The sequence below is a fragment of the Haemaphysalis longicornis genome, unplaced genomic scaffold (genome assembly GCF_048455015.1).
Source record: "Haemaphysalis longicornis isolate Haplotype H1 unplaced genomic scaffold, Haemaphysalis longicornis Haplotype H1 scaffold_8, whole genome shotgun sequence".
Lineage (NCBI taxonomy): Eukaryota > Metazoa > Arthropoda > Arachnida > Ixodida > Ixodidae > Haemaphysalis > Haemaphysalis longicornis.
Window position 1 is genome coordinate 130892569 of NW_027526445.1, and position 21745 is coordinate 130914313.

At 48.4% G+C, this 21745-nt stretch overlaps 3 protein-coding genes across 9 annotated transcripts in view; all 3 read left to right on the forward strand.

Annotated features, from left to right (window-relative positions):
- Positions 1-21745, forward strand: part of LOC144149214 (uncharacterized) — a 268987-nt gene that overhangs the window by 142862 nt on the left and 104380 nt on the right. The gene's annotated exons all lie outside the window — the stretch shown is intronic.
- LOC144149209 (uncharacterized) overlaps positions 1-21745 on the forward strand; it is a 273731-nt gene that overhangs the window by 73419 nt on the left and 178567 nt on the right. The gene's annotated exons all lie outside the window — the stretch shown is intronic.
- Positions 1-21745, forward strand: part of LOC144149212 (uncharacterized) — a 112802-nt gene that overhangs the window by 10365 nt on the left and 80692 nt on the right. For all 5 annotated transcript variants that reach the window (XR_013318233.1, XM_077680747.1, XM_077680748.1 and 2 more), the window contains exons 2-3: positions 8310-8778; positions 13405-13767. Coding sequence is in view for 4 of the 5 variants with exons in the window: in XM_077680747.1 (XP_077536873.1) it covers positions 8611-8778; positions 13405-13767 (531 nt within the window). In the remaining variant the exon portion in view is untranslated. The remainder of the gene's footprint in view (positions 1-8309; positions 8779-13404; positions 13768-21745) is intronic.

Consider the following 21745-nt stretch of genomic DNA (forward strand, 5'->3'; position numbering starts at 1 on the left):
TACACTGAACGTTCTCTCCGACAAATAACTAACAAGGGTGTTCAACATATTACCCGAAACGCCGAATGACCTGAGGTCACTAAGGATCCCATAACGCCAAGCGGTGTCGTAGGCCTTCTCGAGGTCGAAAAAGACAGTTAAACAGTACTGCTTATGTACGAAGGCATCCTTGATGTATGAGTCAAGTGCAACCAGTTGATCATTCGTGGATCGCCCCACCCTGAAGCCTGCCTGGCAGCTCTCGAGAAGACCGTTATACTCGAGGAAGTACACGAGCCTGCGATATATCATCTTCTCGAAAAGCTTGCACAGGCAGCTCGTCAGGGCTATTGGACGGTAACTTGAGGGGGACGACGGGTCCTTTCCCTCCTTCAAGAAAGTCACTACAATGGCCTCCCTCCAAAAGTGAGGAATGTGCCACGAAAGCCATAGTTTATTGTATAGCTGTAGAAGTGCTTCAAGTGTGTCTGCGTGTAGATGTTGTATCATTGTATATGTGATGTTGTCTGGGCCTGGAGCTGAGGGTTTACACGTGCTCAGAGCAGCCCTCAGCTCATGTAGTGAAAACAGGGAGTTGTAAGAAGTCTGTGATTTGTTGTTGTCGTGTAGGGACTTCTTTTCACAAGAGGCTTTATGTTTCAGGAAAGTGTTCGTGTAGTGTGCTGAACTGGAAACGTGTTGGAAGTGTTGTGCGAGTGTGTCAGCCTGGTCTTCGAGTGTGTCCCCTGTTGTGCTGACCAGGGGCAGTCTGTGTGTCTGTTGTCCTTTGAGTTTGCGTATACTTGTCCATACCTTGCGTGTGTCTGTGTACGAGTTTATAGATGTTATGAATGAGCGCCAACTATCTCTTTTTGCCTCACGGCGCACACGTTTTCCTAATGCCTTGGCCCGTTTGAACAAGAGGAGGTTTCCCGACGTGGGGTACCGACGAAGGATACCCCACGCCTAGTTCTGGGCCTCTCGCGCCCGCCTACAGTCCTCATTCCACCACGGCCTCCGCTGGTTGCGCGGGGCACCAGAGGCGTGGGGAATGGACTTTTCGGCGGCGTCGAGGATGTGCGCCGTGAGAAGTTGGGTAGCTTCTTCGACGTGTAGGTGTCCTATGGATGTGTGGTGTAGTTTGGATGTCTCTGTAAATGTATTCCAGTTAGCTCGTGCTTCATTGAACCTATTATGGGAAGATGGACTGCATGGGCCTTTACCTATGTATGTGAGTGAGGTGGGGAAGTGGTCACTACCGTATGGGTCAGTGCCCACACCCCACTCGAGGAGAGGAAAGAGAACTGCGGAGCCAATCGCCAAGTCAAGACATGAGTATGTGTTGTGTCCTATGTTATGGTATGTAGGCTGTTTATTGTTGAAAAGGCATGCTCCTGAAGATGTAACGAATTTCTCTATAAGGCGACCTCGGGCATCCGTGCGAGAAGAGCCCCAAAGAGTGTTGTGAGCATTAAGGTCGCCTGTCAGGATGTATGGTTCGGGCAGCTGGTCAACCAGCGCCTCGAAGTCAGAGCTTAAAAGTGAAACATCAGGAGGAATGTATATGGAGCATACCGTTATCAACCTATTAAATATTATTGTTCGAATTGCCACAGCCTCAAGGATAGTGTTCAAGGTGACAGGGTGGCATGCTAAGGATTTGCGGGCGATTATGGCCACACCGCCAGAAGAGTGTGTGCAGCCAACCCTGTCCTTTCTGTATACCAGGTAACTATTCAAGAAATTTGTGTTCTTGGAATTCAGGTGTGTTTCCTGAACACACATTACACTTGGCTGATTAGCATGCAGAATCTCATAGACGTCGTCAAGATTATTTAGAAGGCCTCTGCAGTTCCATTGAACGATATTTTCTCTTCCCATTATTATGTATTAGAGCTACTGTAGTGTGACTATTTATGTAGAGTCTTTCGGGGCTTGGACTCTTGGACGGGGTTTCTTTACCTCCTCTGGAGGTTTGGATGGAGGGACCCGTTCCTTCCGCTGCGAAGCAGACAGGAAGGGTCCCACATCCAAGTCATCATCTGATTTGGAAGGGGTACCCGGCGTACCGGACCCCCCGGACCTGGCACCCTTTGCGGTGCCCTTCGTTTTGACCGCGACCGCCGAGGGCGTCAGGAGCGCCCCGGGTGGCACAGGCGGTGCGGCGGAAGTGGGAACTGCTGCGGTTTCCTCCAGCTCCATCTCCTCCGGGCCCTCGCATGTGCTTCGGGCCGGTGGAGAGGAGGAAACAGAGGGTGCAGCAGCATCCCCAACGGACGTGGATGCCACCACAGCCGCTGCTGACTTAGCAGGCGGTGCGGTGGCGGATTGGGCCGCCAGAGGCAACCCAGGGGGGGGGCGGAGGCGGGACCAAGTCCGACTCGTGGTACTGGGTCCCCGCCGAAACAGGACGCCGCTCCGCCCCCCGGCGAGCTGCGTCGGCGTACCTCCACAAGGGGAAAGAGGCGAACCTCTTTCGCGCCTCGGGGAAGGAGATGTTCTCAGTTACTTTCACGTGGATGATCTTTTTTTCCTGGTGAAACTTCTCACAGCTACGGGAGTATGCCGCGTGCGGCCCCTGACAGTTTGCGCAGGTGAAGGTGGTGGAATCACACTTTTCAGTGGGGTGGTCGTGTGCGGCGCATTTTGCGCAGGTCTGTTTGCCGCGGCAAGAAGTGGTAGCGTGCCCGAACCGCTGGCACTTGTAGCAGCGGCGCGGGTTAGGTATGTACGGACGTACACCACACCTAATGAAACCAGCATTGATGTGATCAGGAAGTTTTGAACTGCTGAATGTTAGGATAATGTGCTTTGTGGGTATTTCTAGATTGTCGCGACGGATGGTTATTCTCCTGACAGCTGTTACGCCTTGATCCTTCAGGCCTTCTAGAAGGTCGGCCTCTGTTTCACTTAGCAGATCTGGTTGAGATATCACCCCCTGCGAGCTGTTGAGGCTGCGGTGGGGTGTGACAGTGATGTCCAGATCTGCCATGCGGGTTTGGGTCAGGAGATTTGTGGCTTGCTGCTGCGTCTTGACTTCAACCAACACTTCGCCTGTTCGTAGTTTTTTTGCCTCGAAAGATTTGCCAATGATTCCTTCAAGGAACTTGGAGACGAGGAATACAGATTGGGAGGAGACGGGTTTGGATTTGTCTATTGATTCAAGGACCAAAAAACGGGGATAGTTGTCATGTTTCGGAACGTTGATAGTTGGTAGGGGTGGAAAGGAAATTTCGGTGCGGCCCCTTTTCGGGGGCCGATCACGTCTGGGGGGGGGGGGGGGGTTGAAAATTCCATATGATACATTGGAAAGCAGGGAGACGGGGGTACTTTCTCCTTTGACCTTACCCTGGTAGTCAAAGTGGTCCCGGAGCTCCCTGCCTGCTAGACAGGCAGGGAGCCCATCGGCCGGAGCTTGAACAAGGCTCCGACGGCCACCGTTCACGGCTTCTAACCCTTCACCTATAAACACATCGCCACGGTTGGATCCAGCTTATGTTTGGGGGCTCGGGGTCCGCGGTATCGCCAGTACCGTCACCAAGATTGCTCAAAGTGCCCCGTGCGGGGTTTTACTTCTTTTAGCGTTACGTTTCCTAAGCTGAAGAAGGCGTTCTTGGCATGCTTATTCTTCATTACTTTGGATTTATTCTTACTTATTTTTAGCCCCACGGCCGTGCTTTCTGATTGCATTTCCTCAAGCATTGTTTGCACGTGCTCTGCAGTCTTACTCAGTAATACTATGTCGTCCGCAAACCTCAAATGGCTCAAGTATTCTTCCTTAATACTTAATCCTATGTTTTGCCAGTCAAGCTTTCAAAATACCCCCTCCAGAGATGCTGTGAATAGTTTGGTATATCCCTGTCTACTCCCTTTCGGGTCTAAATTTATCGCTTTGCTTGTGGAGGGTTATCCTGCCCGTGCATTTCTTATATATCCCTTCTAGAAGTCTTAGGTAGGTGTCATCTATCCTCTGGTCTCTAATAAAGAGCTTTATCTCTCTGTCTCTCTATCCCCTGGTCTTTTAGTGCTTCTAAAACGGCTGCTTTGAGTACAGGATCAAACGCTTGCTCATAGCCTATAAATTTCATATAAATGGGTTTAGTGTATTTTGTGTATATTTATATCACTTGATCGACAACATGGATGTGATCCATCGTTGAGTATCCTTTTATAAACCCAGCCGTCTCTCTAGGTTATTGGAAATACAGGCTGTCACCTGTGCGGCGGTTACGTATAACTTTGGTAAACAGTTTGTAAACATCTGAAAGTAGGCTGATGGGTCTGTAATTCTTGAGGTTCTTGGGATCTCCCTTCTTATGAATAAGAATAATGTTGGCGTTTTTCCACACTATGGACACTTGTTGAGTCTTAAAGCATTCCGAAAACAGTATAGCAAGCTTCTCCAGTACAATATATCCTCCTTCCTTGAAAATGTCTACAGTTATGCCATCGCCACCTGCAGCTTTTCCTATTTTCCTGCCTTTGAAAGCCTTTCTTACCTTCTCTTTAGTTACTAGGGGCGCATCGCAAGTTAAGCTTGTACTTTCACCAGTATCCCCTGGTATAACGCCGCTGGCATACAGCCTGGTGTAGAATCGTTCTGCTACCTTTATTATCTCGTCCAAATTGTGGTAATGTTTCCCTGCTGATCTCTGAGTGCGTGCATCCTGTCTTTCTCGATGGCTAGCTTTCTCTTAGTTGTTTTTAAGTTTCCTTCATGGTCAGCGTTTCCTCGATCACCGCCATTGTTACATGCGCGAGCGTGGTTTGTTTCGTACTCCTACAATTAACACTTCACCATATCAGTTGGCTGTACTGTGACGCAAACCTCGTCTTCACAGATGGCTCCTGCACACCTGAGCGCAGTTCCTCCGGAATATTTATTTCCTCTACTGACCATACGTCCTCCTATCGCCTCGAGCGTGCGACATCATCTATGACTGTCGAGCTTCACGCCATCACGGAAGCTATACGTTACATTTTACGTCAGCAGCCAAAGCAATTTTCACAGACTCGAAGGCGGCTATCCAAAACCTGCGACGCAGCGACTGCTTCACCCTTGATGAACATGCCTCTCGCAACATCACATACCCGCACCACCTTGCCAACGACGCTGGACACCGTATAACGTTTCAGTGGCTTCCCGGTCACTGTGGTGTTTTAGGAAATGAGAAGGCGGACAAAGCTGCTCGCAGGGGCCTGGAAATGCGCAATGTGAAGAAGATTTTTTTCACTAAGCGTGATGCCACAACTATGGCGAAGGCGCTCGTTTTAATGGAACGGAACCGTCTCTGGTTCCTTCCAGATCACCACCATGCCTTCCTACGCTACATAGACCCTGAGCTCAGGATGAGGCCGCCAGAGGTACTTCCGCGCCGATTAGAGACATTATACCAGCGACTTCGTCTCAACGCAGCGCTTACGAAGGCATACCTTTTCCGACTTGGTGTCACCACAAACCATTACTGCGACAACTGTGGGTCGCCGGAAACCGTGAAGCATTTTCTGCTGGTCTGCTCTGCATACATGCACGCAAGATGCAGCCTTGCGCAGAAACTAGGGCGGCTCAGCGCAGGACCAATGACCTTGAAAGTACTTCTTGGTTCATGGCCATCTCCACCAGCTCAACGCAAAGTACTGGAGGCGTTGTTCGACTATTTGGACTAGATGGGCGTCACTGCAGTGATTTAGAGTTTAGAAGACAGACTTTTTAATCCCACTACTTACAAACTGAGCGTCATTTTCTTGCTATTTTTCTGTCTTCTTTTATTTCTTCTCTTTCTTCCTCTTTCTCCTGCCCTGTAATCTATGAGGGCTTTTCTTTCCTCCTCCCCCTTCACCCGCCGAGTAGCATGTCGGTGTAGAAATTCCGGCAAACATCTCGGCTTTCTCTTCTAATAAAGAGCCTTCTCTCTCTCTCTCTCTCTCTCGCTCTCACTTCTTGTACCACTCTGAAACTACTCGTTTCCGAACTCCCACTTATTTTTGTCTACGCTGAACGTCAAGAACATAAAAATGTTATGCAGCTGCAGTCGCTCCAAAAAGGTGCAGCAACCGTAAAAAAATGCCCAGTACATGTAGCCCACAAATGCCGCATTGCTTCTCCCCAAGGCCCACTGTTAAACTCAGTAGCAGCTACGAATGCATTGTAGCCAGGGAGGCTCAGTATTTTTGTTCTGTCAACTGAAATATTTTCACCGCATTCCATAAAAAAGCTTTATTTTTGCGATTTTTTAAACCTAGGTTCTCGTCATATCCTCAATGTTCAAATTGCTGTCAGCGTCAGAGAAAAATGTTTTCATCTGAAAATGGACTGCGAGAACGAATAGTGCAGTGAAGGGATCGACCACGATTCGTTATGGTGTAATCGGATATGGTCGGATATGGTCGGATATGGGGCGTTTGTGTTGAATGACCGTTTGTGAATATGCCAAGATGCCTTTCTGCTATTTGGACGTCAATGGTTGCTTGGAACTCACTTCACATAGATGATATTGCTGCAGTTCCGCAATGCTAGCAAACGAGGGGTTCATATGCTCCTTCACATCTAACTTGCCGTGGGTCACATATGTGGAATGGGAGTGGGGATCTGCATTATTTCTCTCAGCAACATACATATTTGTCGGGAGCAGTACCGGTGCCGCCTGTGCACAGAAAAGATGCCAAAATAAAAAAAATGGTGTGGCTATGGCATATTCCATTTTTCACTCCACCTCTAGACAGTTTCAAGTGCGGCAAGATTATAATCTCTTGATTGAGCTGATGGGGGAAGCCTCGGATGATCTTGATTGATTATGGGGCGCGCCAAAGCTGCACCTCGGCTGTGCGGCGCGCCGTAGTGGAGGGCTCCGTATTAATTCTGTCCATCTGGGGATTGCTAACTTGCCCCAAAATCTCTACACACGGGCGTTTTCGCTTTTCGCCTCCGTACTAAAAGCAGCCACCGCTACCCGCATCGAACCCGGTTCCTTGAGCTCAGCAGCACAATGCCTTAGCCACTGAGGCACTGCGGCGGGCTAAAGGGACCGGAAAGTACAAAGTACAATGTATGCCATCTGAAATAGGTATACGCGCGAGTGACCAGCAAAAACTGGGGTTTTAAAAACCGAATGGTAAAACGGGCGGCTAATAGGGTGTCAGAGCTGGCCGAGCGAGTGGGCCGAGCAAATCAGACCGAAAAAGTGCGTGGAAAAGCCTGCAAGAAATATAAACACAGCTGCAGTGTGATAAGGGCAATTAGGAGAGCTTGACCGGGTGGCTCTCGTGATACTTCGGCTTCATGGCTGGTTTCGTGCTTCACCAGCAGGCAGGGGCAGCGTCGTCTTCTGCCAAGCTATTGTCAACGCCGATGATTGATCGCCGTGACGTTTCCCAAAGCTGCCCGTTAGGTCCTATAGCAGGAGCGTTGGCAGTACTTGGGGTTAACGTTCGCTGCAGTTCGCCTCTGCCCTGTGTTAAAAAACTTACAAAAAGCAATTGCACGTGCATAATAACTGCTTGTGTAACCTACAGTGCATGGGGCACTTTTTCATATCTTACAGAATTCTTCTACGACTTGACAAAAGCTACCCGTTTAATTGCTGCATAATTCGCACGGAATAGCGTAAAGAAACCAAAACATTCATGAGCTTTCCATTTTGGTGTATATGTGGTCTCATGAAACAGGACTCATTGTACATTTCATTGTAGCTGTTATTGTAGCTGTTATTGTAGCCCTTGCGAAATTCTGCCTCGGATAGTGACTCCCTCGTGCAACCCTACCTTTCGGCAACGGTAGCGAATTCTCTGCCACTGCAAAAATAGGCACGCATCAGCCGAAAAACGATTTTCACGAAATTTTCATGTTCTGTAATTCTCCACTGGTTAACAAAAAGGAGGAATTATTTCAGAATTATTTTAAAGACATTAGGCAATTCCAGGAACGTTCCAGACATCAATTTCATATCTTTGCTGACATATTGCAGAAGACTATACTCCATTATGCCAAGAATAGCAATTGGGCACATTAGGCTTAAGGGGGTTTTGCAACCACATATACTGAAGCAGGACAGCAAAGGTTTATAGAAGTTGGAAGTCAATTGGAGACTGCCCCATCTTGCAGTGGAGATAAAATATGCTGATGATGAGGATATGTTTAAGAGTTCAGTGCCATACATTGGCCTGTCATACTGAGCCTACACTCAGATGGAGGAGGGTGGCGGCGGCTAAAAAGAATAACCGCAGCTTCGTCTATTCTGGTAGAGCTTAGTTTTCGGATAATGAGAATGCAAATAAGTATTTTCTTTTAGTCAAACCACTCATAAAGTTTTTCACGCCTTGATTGTGTGCAGTTTGGGTCAGCAGTGGAAGTGTTCTGACGCGGAGCCACCGAAGAGCAAGTTCCAAGCTTCCGGAGGCTTCTGTAGACACACCAGGCTGAGTTAATCGTGCTGGACTACTGACTTGCTGTGATCTGGCAGAGAAATTGAACGGAACTGCCAGCAATGCTTCCTAGGTGTCCACGGAGGAAGCTCTGGCGCTGAAGGTGTGCTGCAAGGCCAGCTGACATTTCAGGAAAGGCATCTGGTGCGGCGTAATATTTTTGTGCAAGGAACTTGTTGGGCACATTACCCAACCCGCGGGCTGCTCCGCATGACTCCACACCCGATTCCAAATACAGAAAGGGCGTCTTCTGCGGCTGCCAACACAGCGGCTACCAAGGCTTCTGGCATGGGAAACAGTGGTGAAGGTTCATGGCTGCGTACAACTATCAACAAGGAGTCAGTGGAGGGAGACACGGTGGGCTCCACGACGGCGACGGTAAGTTTGCAAGCCTTGCGCGAACGTGGATATGCTCACCTTGAAATGCAAAAACCAGTGGGAAAGGACGTTGAAAACACAGTTGGCCGTGCGTTTTGTTGGTGCGCAGCCCTTAAAGGAACACGGAGGTCAAAACCGAAGTTGGTGTAAATAGATAGATTGGCATCCCCAGAATACAAATATACCGCTCTCTGGGGCAGTACCCGGAAAATATCCGCGTAAATACTCAAAAAGTGAAGCTATCAATCGCCCACCAGAGATGGCGCAAACGGCGACCTACCGGATGCGCCAAGGGTCACGTGACGAACAACAGAACCAGAGCCCCGCACAGAAGCTTTCAAAGAAAAACAAAAATTTTCCTTGTGCGTTTACTTTTATATGTCATAAACATAAATGTGCAGGTATAACTTAAGCCGTTCCCGAAATTCGCAAGCTGCGAAGCCGCTGTGCCAATGGCGGTTGCGATAGTTATTGCAGGTTCGGCGGAGTCATGAGCACATATGCCTGTTATCTCCTTGTTTGCAGAAGTAGCGCGTCGGCCTTCCACTAGTCGCTGTTCTGTGAACAGTAGTTTGCGTTTGTAAGAACAAGTGTATTGCTGCCTATATACGTATAGGGCTGTCTGCCCGAACGAAGTTTTGCACCAATACCGGCAGCCGAAGCTGTGTGTGCGTTGTGTACGCTTTCGTTTCGCGATAAAATGCGGTGGAGTTAACTATCGCTATCGACGAGACAACCCGCACCGAGTATGTAGAGTGTGGACGATTTTTTGGAAACCTTTTTGTCTTGCGGCGCCGTGCAGGGACTTGTTCGCCCAGTAAATCGCAATAAGCCAGTTCGATACCCTTACGACGAACAAGAGGCAATCGATGGCCTGTTAATTTCGCCCTTCGCCCTCGAAGCGCATGCCTTGACGATGTGTTCTTTCGAAACCATTTCTCGATTCTCTTGAAGTTAAATAAAATGTGTGCGTCAAATCGGGTCTTTCGATTTAGGGCATTGTGTGCTTCTATTCTTCCAGTACGGTGCGTACTTAGTTGAAAGGACATTTGTATCATGTTATGCACGTTTTTCAGTCCATAGTGGCGCCAAGGCGTTTGCTCCTAGTGGTTTGGACACTCGTAAATGCTCGAGGCACATTTCTTGCAGATAAGCTAATAGGCGTGGCCTCCGCAATCGGCTACCGGCGGCGCGTCGGTAGCCGATCGCGGAGGCCACGTAATAGGCAACTCGCTTCGCAAAACATTCAACAGATGGCGCAATAAGCGTTGCCATATCGCGACGGAAAACTTACGAAATGTTCTACTAAAACTCACGTCACGCGCTGACGTTCTGGCTTCACAAAGTTAGCGTTGCGCGGGGTTACAAGTTAAACTAACTGATGGCGCCACAATGTTATGCCGATATTTTAGGGGGCCTTAAAGGGACACTGAAGTAAAATTTTCAAGCTAACTGTTCTTGCTTGCACTGCGTAGACGGGCTAAACTAAACACACTATTCATCGTTTATCCGGGCGATAAGGTGGTATTTATTTTATAAAGCCTTAAAGAAGAAAAACTACCAAGCACGGTTACGGCGGCTGCACCAAATAACAGCAGTGACGTCAGTAAAAGGTGCTACGTGATTGGATGATGTCCAAGATTAAAATTCAAACAAGTTTAGGTCTCGGTTATGTGAAACAACATGCTTGACATCCGACTTTATCATTGGATAAGCATTCTCAATATCTCAGTTATCGGCATACCGTGCTTCTACAATGTTGTCGGCTTTAAAAGGCATCAGATAAGACTAGCAGAACGGCTTGGAATCGTAGAAATCCTTTGAAGGTCTTTGTCGGTTCCGCTTTTAGTGACTGGCTTCGCCTGCGGTACCATAGAAGGCCAGAAGATGTATGTCGAATCACTTTTACAAAGCCGGCCACATCGTTAGGAACAAACGGAACATGCCGTATATCGACCTGCGCTGCCGCCGCGCCTCTTCGCTGCCGCGCAGGAGCACTCTCTGCTGTGAAGCGAACTCAAGTCCCGCCGACTAGGGCTGTGGTGGCCGCATTTTCTTAACATTATTAGATGCAGAGCATCTGATTCACTCGCCTTGTCCCTCCGGCGTCGTCGGCGTTTTCCACCCCTCCCCCATTCTCCTCGCCGCGCCAGCTGCGCTCTCCGCCGCTCACCCCCTCTCCTCTCCGATAGCGAACACTCTCTCGCGAGGGGCATTGGTTTGGATTGGCTTGGCTTGGCTTGGCTTGGCTTGGATTGGATTTGGATTGGATTGGATTAAAGTGGATTGTGTTGGATTGTGTTGCGTCATAGCCGCGGCACGTTGTGTCAGCCGCGGCAGACGCGCTGGGGTCGGCGCATGTGCAGTACTCTCTCTTCCGCGGTTTCCTCTCCTTCGGGCGCGCTGCGCATATAACCGGTGTGCCGTTCTCCGGCGAAGCAACATCCACGCTTGGCTCAAACACCTAGAGTCCACGCCGCTTTACAAGTACGCCAACGTCGTCATCGACTGGGACCGGCTTACGCAGTCCCCTCAACGTTATGCGCGCTATAAAGCGCTGGACACATGTACGACTGGTGCACGCGATTCGCATACGACTTATCGTTACGATTGAGCGTTAGGACCCGTTTTGGCGTCGATCGCTGGTTGGAGGAGGCTCACGACTTGCGACTGGCAAGCCAGATGCAGTCGTGCCGTCGTTGAGATTGTCGTGAGGCCACAGCCAATGAGAGCCCGCTGAGCCCGCAATCGGCTTGTGTTGCTCGGGCGCTCAGGCCGGCTCGGGTGATGGGATCTTTAGGCTTAGCATCTTAGCGGATATTTGATCGCCGCTATCTGTGCAGCTGCGAATGACAATCTGTAACACAACTTTTCACCACACTATCATCCCCTTTCTCGCATGTGGAACTTTAAGCTATTACTGCCGTTTGAGCGATCATTGACCAAGACATCTGCGTAGCCTGTTTCGATGCTTCCACGCAGGTATTGCCATCTCTCGGCCGGTCGGCGCACCGTGCGCCGCGCGCCGCGACGACCGGTCAGCGTAGGCGTAGGCTTGCATCGCGGCAGATATCTGATCGCCACTTTTAAAATAAGCCCTGACAACAATCCCTAGCATAATTTTTCACCACACTAACACCTACTTTCTCGCATTTGGAACTTCATTTTAACCATCAGATTGATTCAGAAGAGCAGCGACAAGCGGTTGCTACCGTGGTCTGCGCCGGGTGTGCCGAGCCAGCAGGCGCGGCCGGCGTGTGCGTGGACTGTTTCCGACAGCTTAAAACGCTTCACGATTGCCTGCTATCCATTTCTTGCGAACAAACGCGCGGAATCTACAAATTCAGCTCAGCGATCGTGGTAGTTGACCATGGAGCAAAAATAGTGGGCGGAGCGATGCCGACGACGCATCGTATGCACGCATCGGGTCATGTGTCTCAAATTCACACGCACGACTAGTCGTGGCGACAGTCGTAACGATCAGTCGCATGCGAATCGCGTGTACCACTCGTACATGTTTCCAGCGCTTAAAACGCGGTCCCTTCGCCGCTCCGCCTATGCGTCGCATCTACACAGGGGTTCCCGCGAGGGGAGGTGGGAGTTTTTTTCTCCCTTACAATAAGGTTTTCAAGGTTTTCTACACTGAATGTGATATTCGAATCTCTGTAAGAGAAATGTTCTTTTTTTTTGCAGTCCGAAAATCAACCGGTATTTTTTATAGTGTAATCGGAGATGGTCGAGCGTATTGTCTGGGAAATTTGGCGTAGAATGACCGTGCAATGGGAAACAACTGCCCGTACACTCCAGGAGTAGCAATGGGATAAGTTTTGCCTTTCTGGAGAATTAAGAGGACTGAATTTACGGCGAGTTCGAATTCCCTGGAATTGAATTAGAAATTGGGATGCCCATTCCGGAAGGCTTAAGCCGTGGCTATAGTCTGACAGCCTTCACAGTTATCTGGCTCGGTAGGGTTGGGAGTGTTTTATTGATGTAAGGGTAATGTCATAGCTCTGTGAAATATTAAAGGAGGAAATTCGAATCAGGGTCTTTTATAGCTCTTGTTCTGTTTTATAGTTTTTGTTTTCTTGTTTTAGTTCTGTATTTAGTTCTAAGAGGTTTAAATGATTCATTATGTTAGGTCAGATAATCCAGGTTATACTAGCCAAGGTAACGTTAGGTTAGTTAGTGTTAGGGTGAGCGAGTGTTTTTTATCTAATCTAAAAACCTTGAAGAGAACAAAGTAGTGCCGATGCGCGCGGAGCTATGTAATAAAACACAGCCGGACATCACTTTAGTGGAGCGCTCCTAGTGTTGCCAGACGGCACTGTAGATACACCGTATATTTTAACATCGGGCAGTGTTTGTATTGAACGGAAAAATTTTGTCTCTAGTTTGTGCTGAGATTGCGATTATTGGGTTTGTGTATTTGCCTAAAGCAAAAAAAAAACAGTGCATTAAAAATCAATTTTGGTGCGGCTGTAAAGGCCCAAAAATAAGTTAGGGAAAGTAGGCTGCAAAAGGAAGCTCTGCTGTATGTGATAAAAATTATGTAAAATGGAGCAGAGCTTGGCCGGAGGGTGTGGCTTCTAGAGATCTGTTCGCCTGAACCTTTCGAAATTCTTGCAGCCTGTCTCCTCATCGGATAAGCCAAGGTCCTGCCGTAGCAGCCTTGACAAGGACATCGAGCAGCTCCTCTCTGAGTATTCCACAGAGGAGATTCTTGAGCACTTGCAACACCCCTCCACACCAATCAGAGCAGGGCTGCCGTCTACCCCTGTGTCAGAAAGTACATCAACATGCCCGAAAGAAATCCGTGGCTCTGGTGCAAGTGGTGCAAGGGTGTCGCCGGCGAGACGCTTACAAGCATCAACAGCTTCAGTTTGTACGCCAGATGTGATTGTGTTGGACTCGGATGAGGAAGAACCGTCCTACGGAGGCGGTCACGAAGTGAGTGCGTCTATAGAGCCGTTGAAATCGTCAGAAAAAAAGGTATGGATAAGCTTTTATTTTTTCTCTCTCTTTCTCTTCTCTCTCTGTTTTTTCAAGGGTGGTTAGCCTCCGAGAATTTGTAAAAGTTCTGTCTACTTCTTGGTCTTGGCCTTTGTGGTGCATGGTGGGTGGCAAACCTGGCAAGTGGCAAACCAAGATTAAGGCAAACCTGATATCTTTTTTTGTTAAGACAGTGTCTGCTTGTTCTCTTGGATACCAGGTGACCTTTATGTTCAGGGAAAGTAACTGTCCCAGTGTTGCTAGTTTTTACAGCGGCTGAATGGTGTGGTGTAACAGGATTTGTGCAGTGTCCACAGACGCCGAAAAATCATTTTTATGCAATAGTCTTAACATAAAGCGGTTGCATTTATAACGACGGAACGGAAACCAGCGAAAAAAGGACGCAAAACACGAGGACCAACTGGCCCAGCAAGCTGCACTTCTGCATTTATAACTTTTCTCTTTGCTTTGCAAATTTGCCAGTGATACGATCAAGTTTAGAGTAAATTTATCTACAAATATACGAAAAAAGTACAAATAGACTATCACAAATGAAAAAAAATGGCTGCGTATCTGCTTACTTAGTTGCAAATGTCGACGAAAGATGATAGTCATCTGGCGCCCCTTCCAAGTAAATGCCGCCATTCGCTTTCCCGCTCACCACCCGCCGCGGTGGCTCAGTGGCTATGGCGTTGTACTGCTGAGCCTAAGGTGGCGGGTTTAATTCCCGGCCGCGGCTGCCGCTTTGCTGATGGAGATTAAAAGCAAAAACGCCCGTGTGTTCGAGATTTCGGCGCACGTTAAAGATCCCCAGGCCGTCAAAATTCATCCGGAGCCCTCCACTACGGCGCGCTTCATCCCCAGTGTAGCGTCGGCGCATCAATCAATCAATCAATCAATCAATCAATCAATCAATCAATCAATCAATCAATCAATCAATCAATCAATCAATCAATCAATCAATCAATCAATCAATCAATCAATCAGTCGATCGATCGATCGATCAATCAATCAATCAATCAATCAATCAATCAATCAACCAATCAATCAATTGATTTTGATTTGATTGCGGGGTTTAACGCGCCGACGCAACGCAGGCGATGTGGCGCGCCGTAGTAAAGGGCTCCGGATTAATTTTGACCACCTGGGGATCTTTAACGTGTGCCGAAATCTCGTACACACGGGCGTTTTTGCTTTTCGCCTCCATCAGAAAAGCGGCCGCCGCGGCCGGGAATCGAACCCGCGACCTCGTGCTCAGCAGCGCAATACCTTAGCACTGAGCCACCGCGGCGGGTAATCAATAACTCAATCAATCAATCGCTTTGCAGCTCACTTCTCATGCTGTTCCTCCCCCGTATCGCTCCTCCCAAGGTAAACAAGCAACCGGTTTGCTTAAGTCAATTTATATTTACCGCGTTCCACGGCTCCACGCCGAACGCCTGGATGTCAGCGTTGCCGTACGGCGGAGATGCACCTGAATAGAGGCGCACTACTCCACGTGCGCTCAAAGTGGAACGTGCGGGACGTTTCGTTTCTGTTTCCGCTTGATTTCTCAAAATGCCGGTAGGGAAACCGCGGGCGACTGTTTTTGTATATTTCTGGACGTATGTTTCATTAAATCAATCATCCGTGTATTTTAAATGAAGAGCACTTTAGGGGCTCGCCTTGTCATCGTAGCTCGATCGCTGGACCCAAATAGAGCCACACGGCGTTCCGTCGTAGCGGCTGTCCTCGTAGCGTAACCCAGAAGGTTCGAAAGCCAAGCAGTTTATATAGTCAAAAAGGGTCGAAACTCGTGAACCGCTGGCGGTTGTCATACATCTCCCCGTTGTTTAGCGTAAATGAACCTGTAGGTACAGTGGGGTCCACTGTTAAAGGGAAACGGCGAGCGCGCAAGTGCTGCGCTCCGCGAAGCTCCGGCGCCGAGAAGTGCCGAGAATCGGAGATAGCCGGCACATGCGGACTGACCGCATGAGGCGGCTCTGTCGTCTGCTACGGTGCTCGCTGCGCCGCACAGCTCGCAAAAGCTGAGGGATTTTGCACTCAAAGATGTGAGCGGCGCAGACGAGAGCCGTGGCAGACGGCAGAGTGACTTCTCCCGCCTGATGCGGTCAGTGCGCATGTGCCCAGAGCTTTTCCACGTAAGCAGTTGCGACAGCCCGCTTCGAAAATCCCCCCCCCCCCCCCCCTTTGGATTATTATGATGATGCTTAGTGGCTTCCCCTTTGTAACGGGGTGGCGTTGCACAGTGGCCTTAGTCGCAACGCCGCTGTACAATCACCTCGCCAAAAATTACAAACAAAATGAATAAAAAATAATAATATCGTACATACGGTGACGCCACTGCGGCCACCGCACGCGCTATCAAAAAAACACAGTAATTATTCAAACTGACACTTTAACGCAAAAAATTCATTTTAAAGGTTCGTACTTTTTTGTACTTTACGAAGTTATTCAGCGCTTAAAGGAGCCATGAAGAGAAAACACAAGTTTGGTTCATTCGAAAGATTGCCTCGTAAGAACCATAACGACACCACTTATAACGCAAACTTCGCTCAAATAAGCTACATAATTAGGAAAAAAGGAAATGACCATGCGACCCACCAGCTCATTTTCCCAACAGAACCTGTGATGTCACTTGGGAATGCTCTGCGATTGGCGGAGGCCGGCAAAAGCAAACGCATGTTAGGCAGGGCTTACAGCTTGCATAGCGAGCTAAATGCCCGTGAAACATACTGCACATTCTTTTTATGACAAAGAACGGTGGAGTAAACGGTTGAAGGTCCGAACGAACTCGCAAGCGTGTGCGCCAATGCGTACGAAACTAGCGCGCCGGCCGAGCTCGACATCTCGCCGTCGCGCAGACGAATTTTCGGGTTCGAGGCTCTTCGGGGCCAACGAACCGTTCCAGCACGCACAGCCGCGACCTTGCTTCGTATCGTAATCCCTTCACAGGAGGTTGGCCGTCATATCGCCAACCAGAAAAGGTAAAAATAGAAACGAGGGGAGTAAGGAACAGCAAGAAGCGACGAGATAGTGCCAGTCGTCGCGTAAGTTTCGAATGGTGTTCGCTTGCTGCTGTCGTTACGAGCTCGTTTCCAGTTTACAACCACTGAAAACTTCAGTTTGTTCAGTTACGGCAGGGACCCTTACGTTAGCTCACTCCTGGGACATGCTGGCGCTCGTCGCCGACTTCGTCAAATCGCTCTGACCTTGGGGAAAAAAATGCTGTAAACACCGCGCATTGACGCTCGTATCTTTCTGGTCGAAGCAGAGAGCTCACGCGAACGGCTCTCCATACACGACACCGGCCAACTGGCATAAGTGATACTGCTACTGAAATTGAACTATTATTAACCGTAATCAAAATACGGCACATACGTACCAGTCTATATTCGTCCGTCGCGACGGGGCTGACGAGGCAGCGGTGCCTACGGCTGGGCGTTCGTCTGTTCTGGCTATCGCGGAATGGTCGCTTTCCCGTCCACCGCGTATCCCACAACTCTTGCCGCTCGTGCGCTTAGAAGCATTGAGCGTTTTTGTGGTGTGAGGTTGTTAAATGCAAGCCCGAGCTCCTCGGCGAGAGTTTTGTTCTCCGGATCAGGCGATTCCATGACTAGGGCTGCGGCTGCACTAGGTTTTACTAGTATTTTTAAAATGGCCGCCGTCTCGATCGACTCCCGCGTGTGGGTGCTATATGGAGTCGACATACTAAGTATCTGTTTCATGGACCGGCTCTATGACGCCATTGTACACGTCACGAAATGTTCAATTTTACCGGGAGATATAAAATTTTGGCTTAAATTGCCTTATTTATCAGTGAATAAAGCATCATTTGCTTCCGGGAAAGCGCTAGGGGTACTATGAAACACCTAATCTTTCGAATAAAACAAACTTTTGTTTTCTCTTCATGGCTCCTTTAAGTGCGGTTTTTGTTGCGATAGTTTCTGCGTCTGCGCAACTGTCTCGACCGATGGCGCTTGCGGGGCACTTCGGCACAACATATATCCGACCTGAAGTACTAAATTTGCAGTTCTGGCTCGGCCTACACCTCACTGAATGCCAAAACTAATCCAGTAGCTTATCAAGTGGCTTTAAATATTCCTTCAAAGCTTGCTTAGGCTAAAGCCGTCGAAGCGAATTTTTAACTCTTATTTTTTGCCGCCGGAAGATCGCCGATGACGCACAGCAGACGACAATGCGCAGGAAGCAACGCATTTCGCTGACACACGGTCGCATTTTTTTGCTGCTCTTGGTTCAGATGCATTTAAACCCCTGCGTGGTTGTGCACGCTGGGCTTCTTCGGCCCAATAAATTTACGTAAGCACCCAAATACCATTTTTCGCCCAGGTCGTCGTTTGGCAAACCGCGTTGTACAGTTATTTTGTCAGCAATAGATGGAGCCACTGTACGGGAAAATCCAAAACAGTGGACCAATCGTAGGGTCACTTTTTGATGCATGGGGCCTGTGGGGAGTTTCGCAACTCCTACATCAAGTAACTCTGCATTTGCCGGCTGTTTTCGATTCCCCCCACTTCTCGGCGCCGGCGCTTCGCTGACCGCAGCATCCACGCGCTCGTCGTTAACAGTGGACCTCACTGTACATTTGAGGCAAAATATACGTAACGCTCCTTTTGTTGGTTTTTACGATAGTAATCGAAAAAAGGTGGCAGTGCGACGCCGGCACGTTCGAGGGGAAAGCAAGCACGAGAAGAACGGAACTCCAGCTGCCACGGTTTCTAGCAGGGGGTGCGCGAGCACTGCGAAGGCGGGAAACTTGAATTGCATTGGGTGGTAGCAGTGAGAGGATAACAGCGCTACAGCCCATTATGACGAATCACTGCTCTGCACTTCCGACAGCTTTGCATTAAGCGGAACGGCTTTAATTCTTTGTAATTAAAAAAAAAACACTGCGAATATCACATGTATTGATGCCTTGCCTCAAATATTCGTAATATTTTGTTTTTGGCTCAGCAATATTGAGAAGTATGAACATTGCCACCGGACTTAGCCGTTAAGCCGTGTATATAAACCTATTGTGCAGCGTCTGCTTCACTTTGGTCGGGCGGCTGAATCGAGTGACAGACAGACAAAAATCTTCGCCTTCAAATAGCCCCCCAAAAAACTATTGTATTTAAAAATAGTTTAACTGGGGTGTAGAACCAACCATTACAGTTGCGAGGCTGAAAAGTGAGGCTCCGGTTGGCTGGAGGCCATAAAAATACTCAACAAAAAAATGCAGGAAGGGTACAGACGCAAAGTTGTCCCCATCTTATCTCTGTCTGCATTGTGCAGCTAAACTTGTGTGATAATTCTTTATTTAACTATCCACTGGGGGTGCACAGCCTCGTTTCACCTTCAGCGGGAACGTCTTAAGACGTTCCGTTTTCGGCCGCCGCACCGACAACTGTCGTGATGTAATGTTTTGCGATCTGATTTTCTGCTATCTCAGCCTTCGAGGTTTTGATGTTCACCAATTTCGTGGTTAATATCGACTTGTTGTTTGTCTGTGCACTGGTTCTACTGGTCCATCATTCTTGCAATCTACTAAATTTATATCTGCTTTCCTGCCACCCGGTTGTATAGCCGACGTCTCTAAATAGGTTGGGACGGTGGTGTAAGAGAGACGACACTTTAGAACACACTTTTCTCTCCAAAAACTGAAGTAAGATCACTCTGGCGCGTAAGACTTTAATGTGGCGAAGCTGTACGCAACCTTTACGACCATCACGACAATTTAGGCCCATGATTGCAACTGATTTGCTTCTTCTTCGCTGCCGCAACGACCTTTACTGCGTTCTTGTTGCTAGTGAAAACTCAATTTAATGAAACCCGCCGTAACGAAAGTCCCACTTTAACGAAGATATCCCTATCCCACCTCAGACACCCATAGAGCCCTATGCTTTGACCAACTCGAAATAACAAAACCAATACACTCAAACCTCGTTATAAAGAAGTTGAAGGGGAGCCATAATTATTTTATAATCTTGTATTATATCAATTGTAGCTGTTAGGGCAACATACGCTCCGTTGCGTGCACAACTATGGGAATGTCAGGAAGGCAACCTCCTGGCGGCCTACTGTACCGCTACGCGACCACGCGTGCGACGGAAACTAAATAGGAGGCCGAAATATTGCTTGCTCAATCAGCCCATGTTGCTGTCCGCTATAGGCATATCTGGGAAAACCTCCTTGATGCTGTTTTGTTTCGGAAATCGCAAGCGAAAGACTTCTCTTTGGCGGTGACCATGCCGTTGATGCCATTTTTGTCGTTACATGCGTTGGTATCCAAGAAACGACGTAGAAAGTCAACCGCATCGAATTCATGCGACGACGTTGGCACGTCGAACACGTGTGCATGGTAAACCATGGGCTTTTGACTTCTAGCTTGATACGGGTGCAGCCTACAACCTAAAAAACTAAGGGCACATTTTTCGTGGTCCAAACGTGCCGTGGTTTTGTCTCCACTGAGCGAACGAATTGCGACGACTCGCCGGCGGCCGGCCGACTAAACGCTGGTCCGATCAATTCTGTCGGAGGGCCGGCGAGCCGCACAGCAGCGCAGTCGAGCCAAGCCATCTTGTTTTGACGTTATACGAAACGTCATAGAAAATCGGCAAGGGGGATGCAGAGAGGAGGACAGCATGTTTAATTGCTTTTTCTACTGAATAAAGTCGCGTAAACACAGCGAGAGTAGTCGAATAATGGCCTGGAGACTCGAGACTACAGTTTGCCCTAGCAATCCCGCAATGTTTACAAACCACTTCAGTGTCCCTTTTAACGTGTTGGGATGCCGTGCCCCACCCAAAAAGCGAACCTAAAAGATAAAAAACTGCCCTTACGTGCAAAAAGATGGTATAAATAAGCCAGGAGAGCATTTTAGATAAAAAAAAAATCACGGTTCTTGCAAAACCTTTTGCACTGTTGGGGCTCGAAGCCAGGCACCAAGAACCCGTGGCTCTACACATTAGGCTACGGGAGGTTCCCGTTTGAACCCATTCCCATTTCATCCTTCCCGCTTGTTCCCTCCCGTTTCAACCCGGCGCAAAACGACCTTCCCGTTTCGCCCTTTCCCACTTGGCCCGTTCCCGTTTGTACCCGTTCCCATTTCAACCTTCCCGTTTGTTCCTTCCCTTTTCAACCCGGGGCGAAAGAACCTTCCCGGAATAACGTACCCAGTTTATGAAACGTTATAAAAAACATTTTCATATTGTTTTTTTCTTTATTTCCTTTTGTTCACAGCCGCTGCGATAGCATGCTCAGTACATCCAGAGTCCTTGACTGCTTTTCAAACTTGGGCTTCACTTTTTGAATCTACAGACGACGACTTTTCGTTACAATTCAAGTCATACCAACTAACAAATATTTTAAATTAACAAATCCTAACAAACAAACCAAAATTAACAAAAATCTTTTAAATTAACAAAGCAATTAACAAATTAACAACAAATTAACAAATCACAAACACGTCGTTTATGAAAACAAAACAGCGAAATACCTAAATGCACTTAACTAAATGTATTCAGGTCGCGAGGGTCGCCCTGCGTCTGCCCTCGTTTGCTCTTGTTCGGTCGACTGACTCTCGTCTCTAGATTCTTTAGATTCCCCCCCAAAACACCAGGCACTTAAGTTTTATTACATTAAAACGACGCCATCAAGGCCGTGTCCCGAAAGAGTGTGAGGAGGAGCTACTAACACACGATCAACCAAAGGTTTATACACAAACATATATTTTATCCACACTCTAGAGCTAACTTTCACTCAAGCTTCAAGATATTCATCAAAGGACGAGTAAATAACTAATAAAAACCAACCGACCTATAGCGACTCCGAGCGCTGGCCATCGACCCTCGGGCGGCCTCTATAAGTATTGTTCCTACGACGCGCGCCGAAGGAATTTCGGCCTTTGTCAACCAGGCGTGTCCATTACAAAAAGGAGCTGTCAGTCCCTCGTCATATATGCCACATCTGGCTGTAA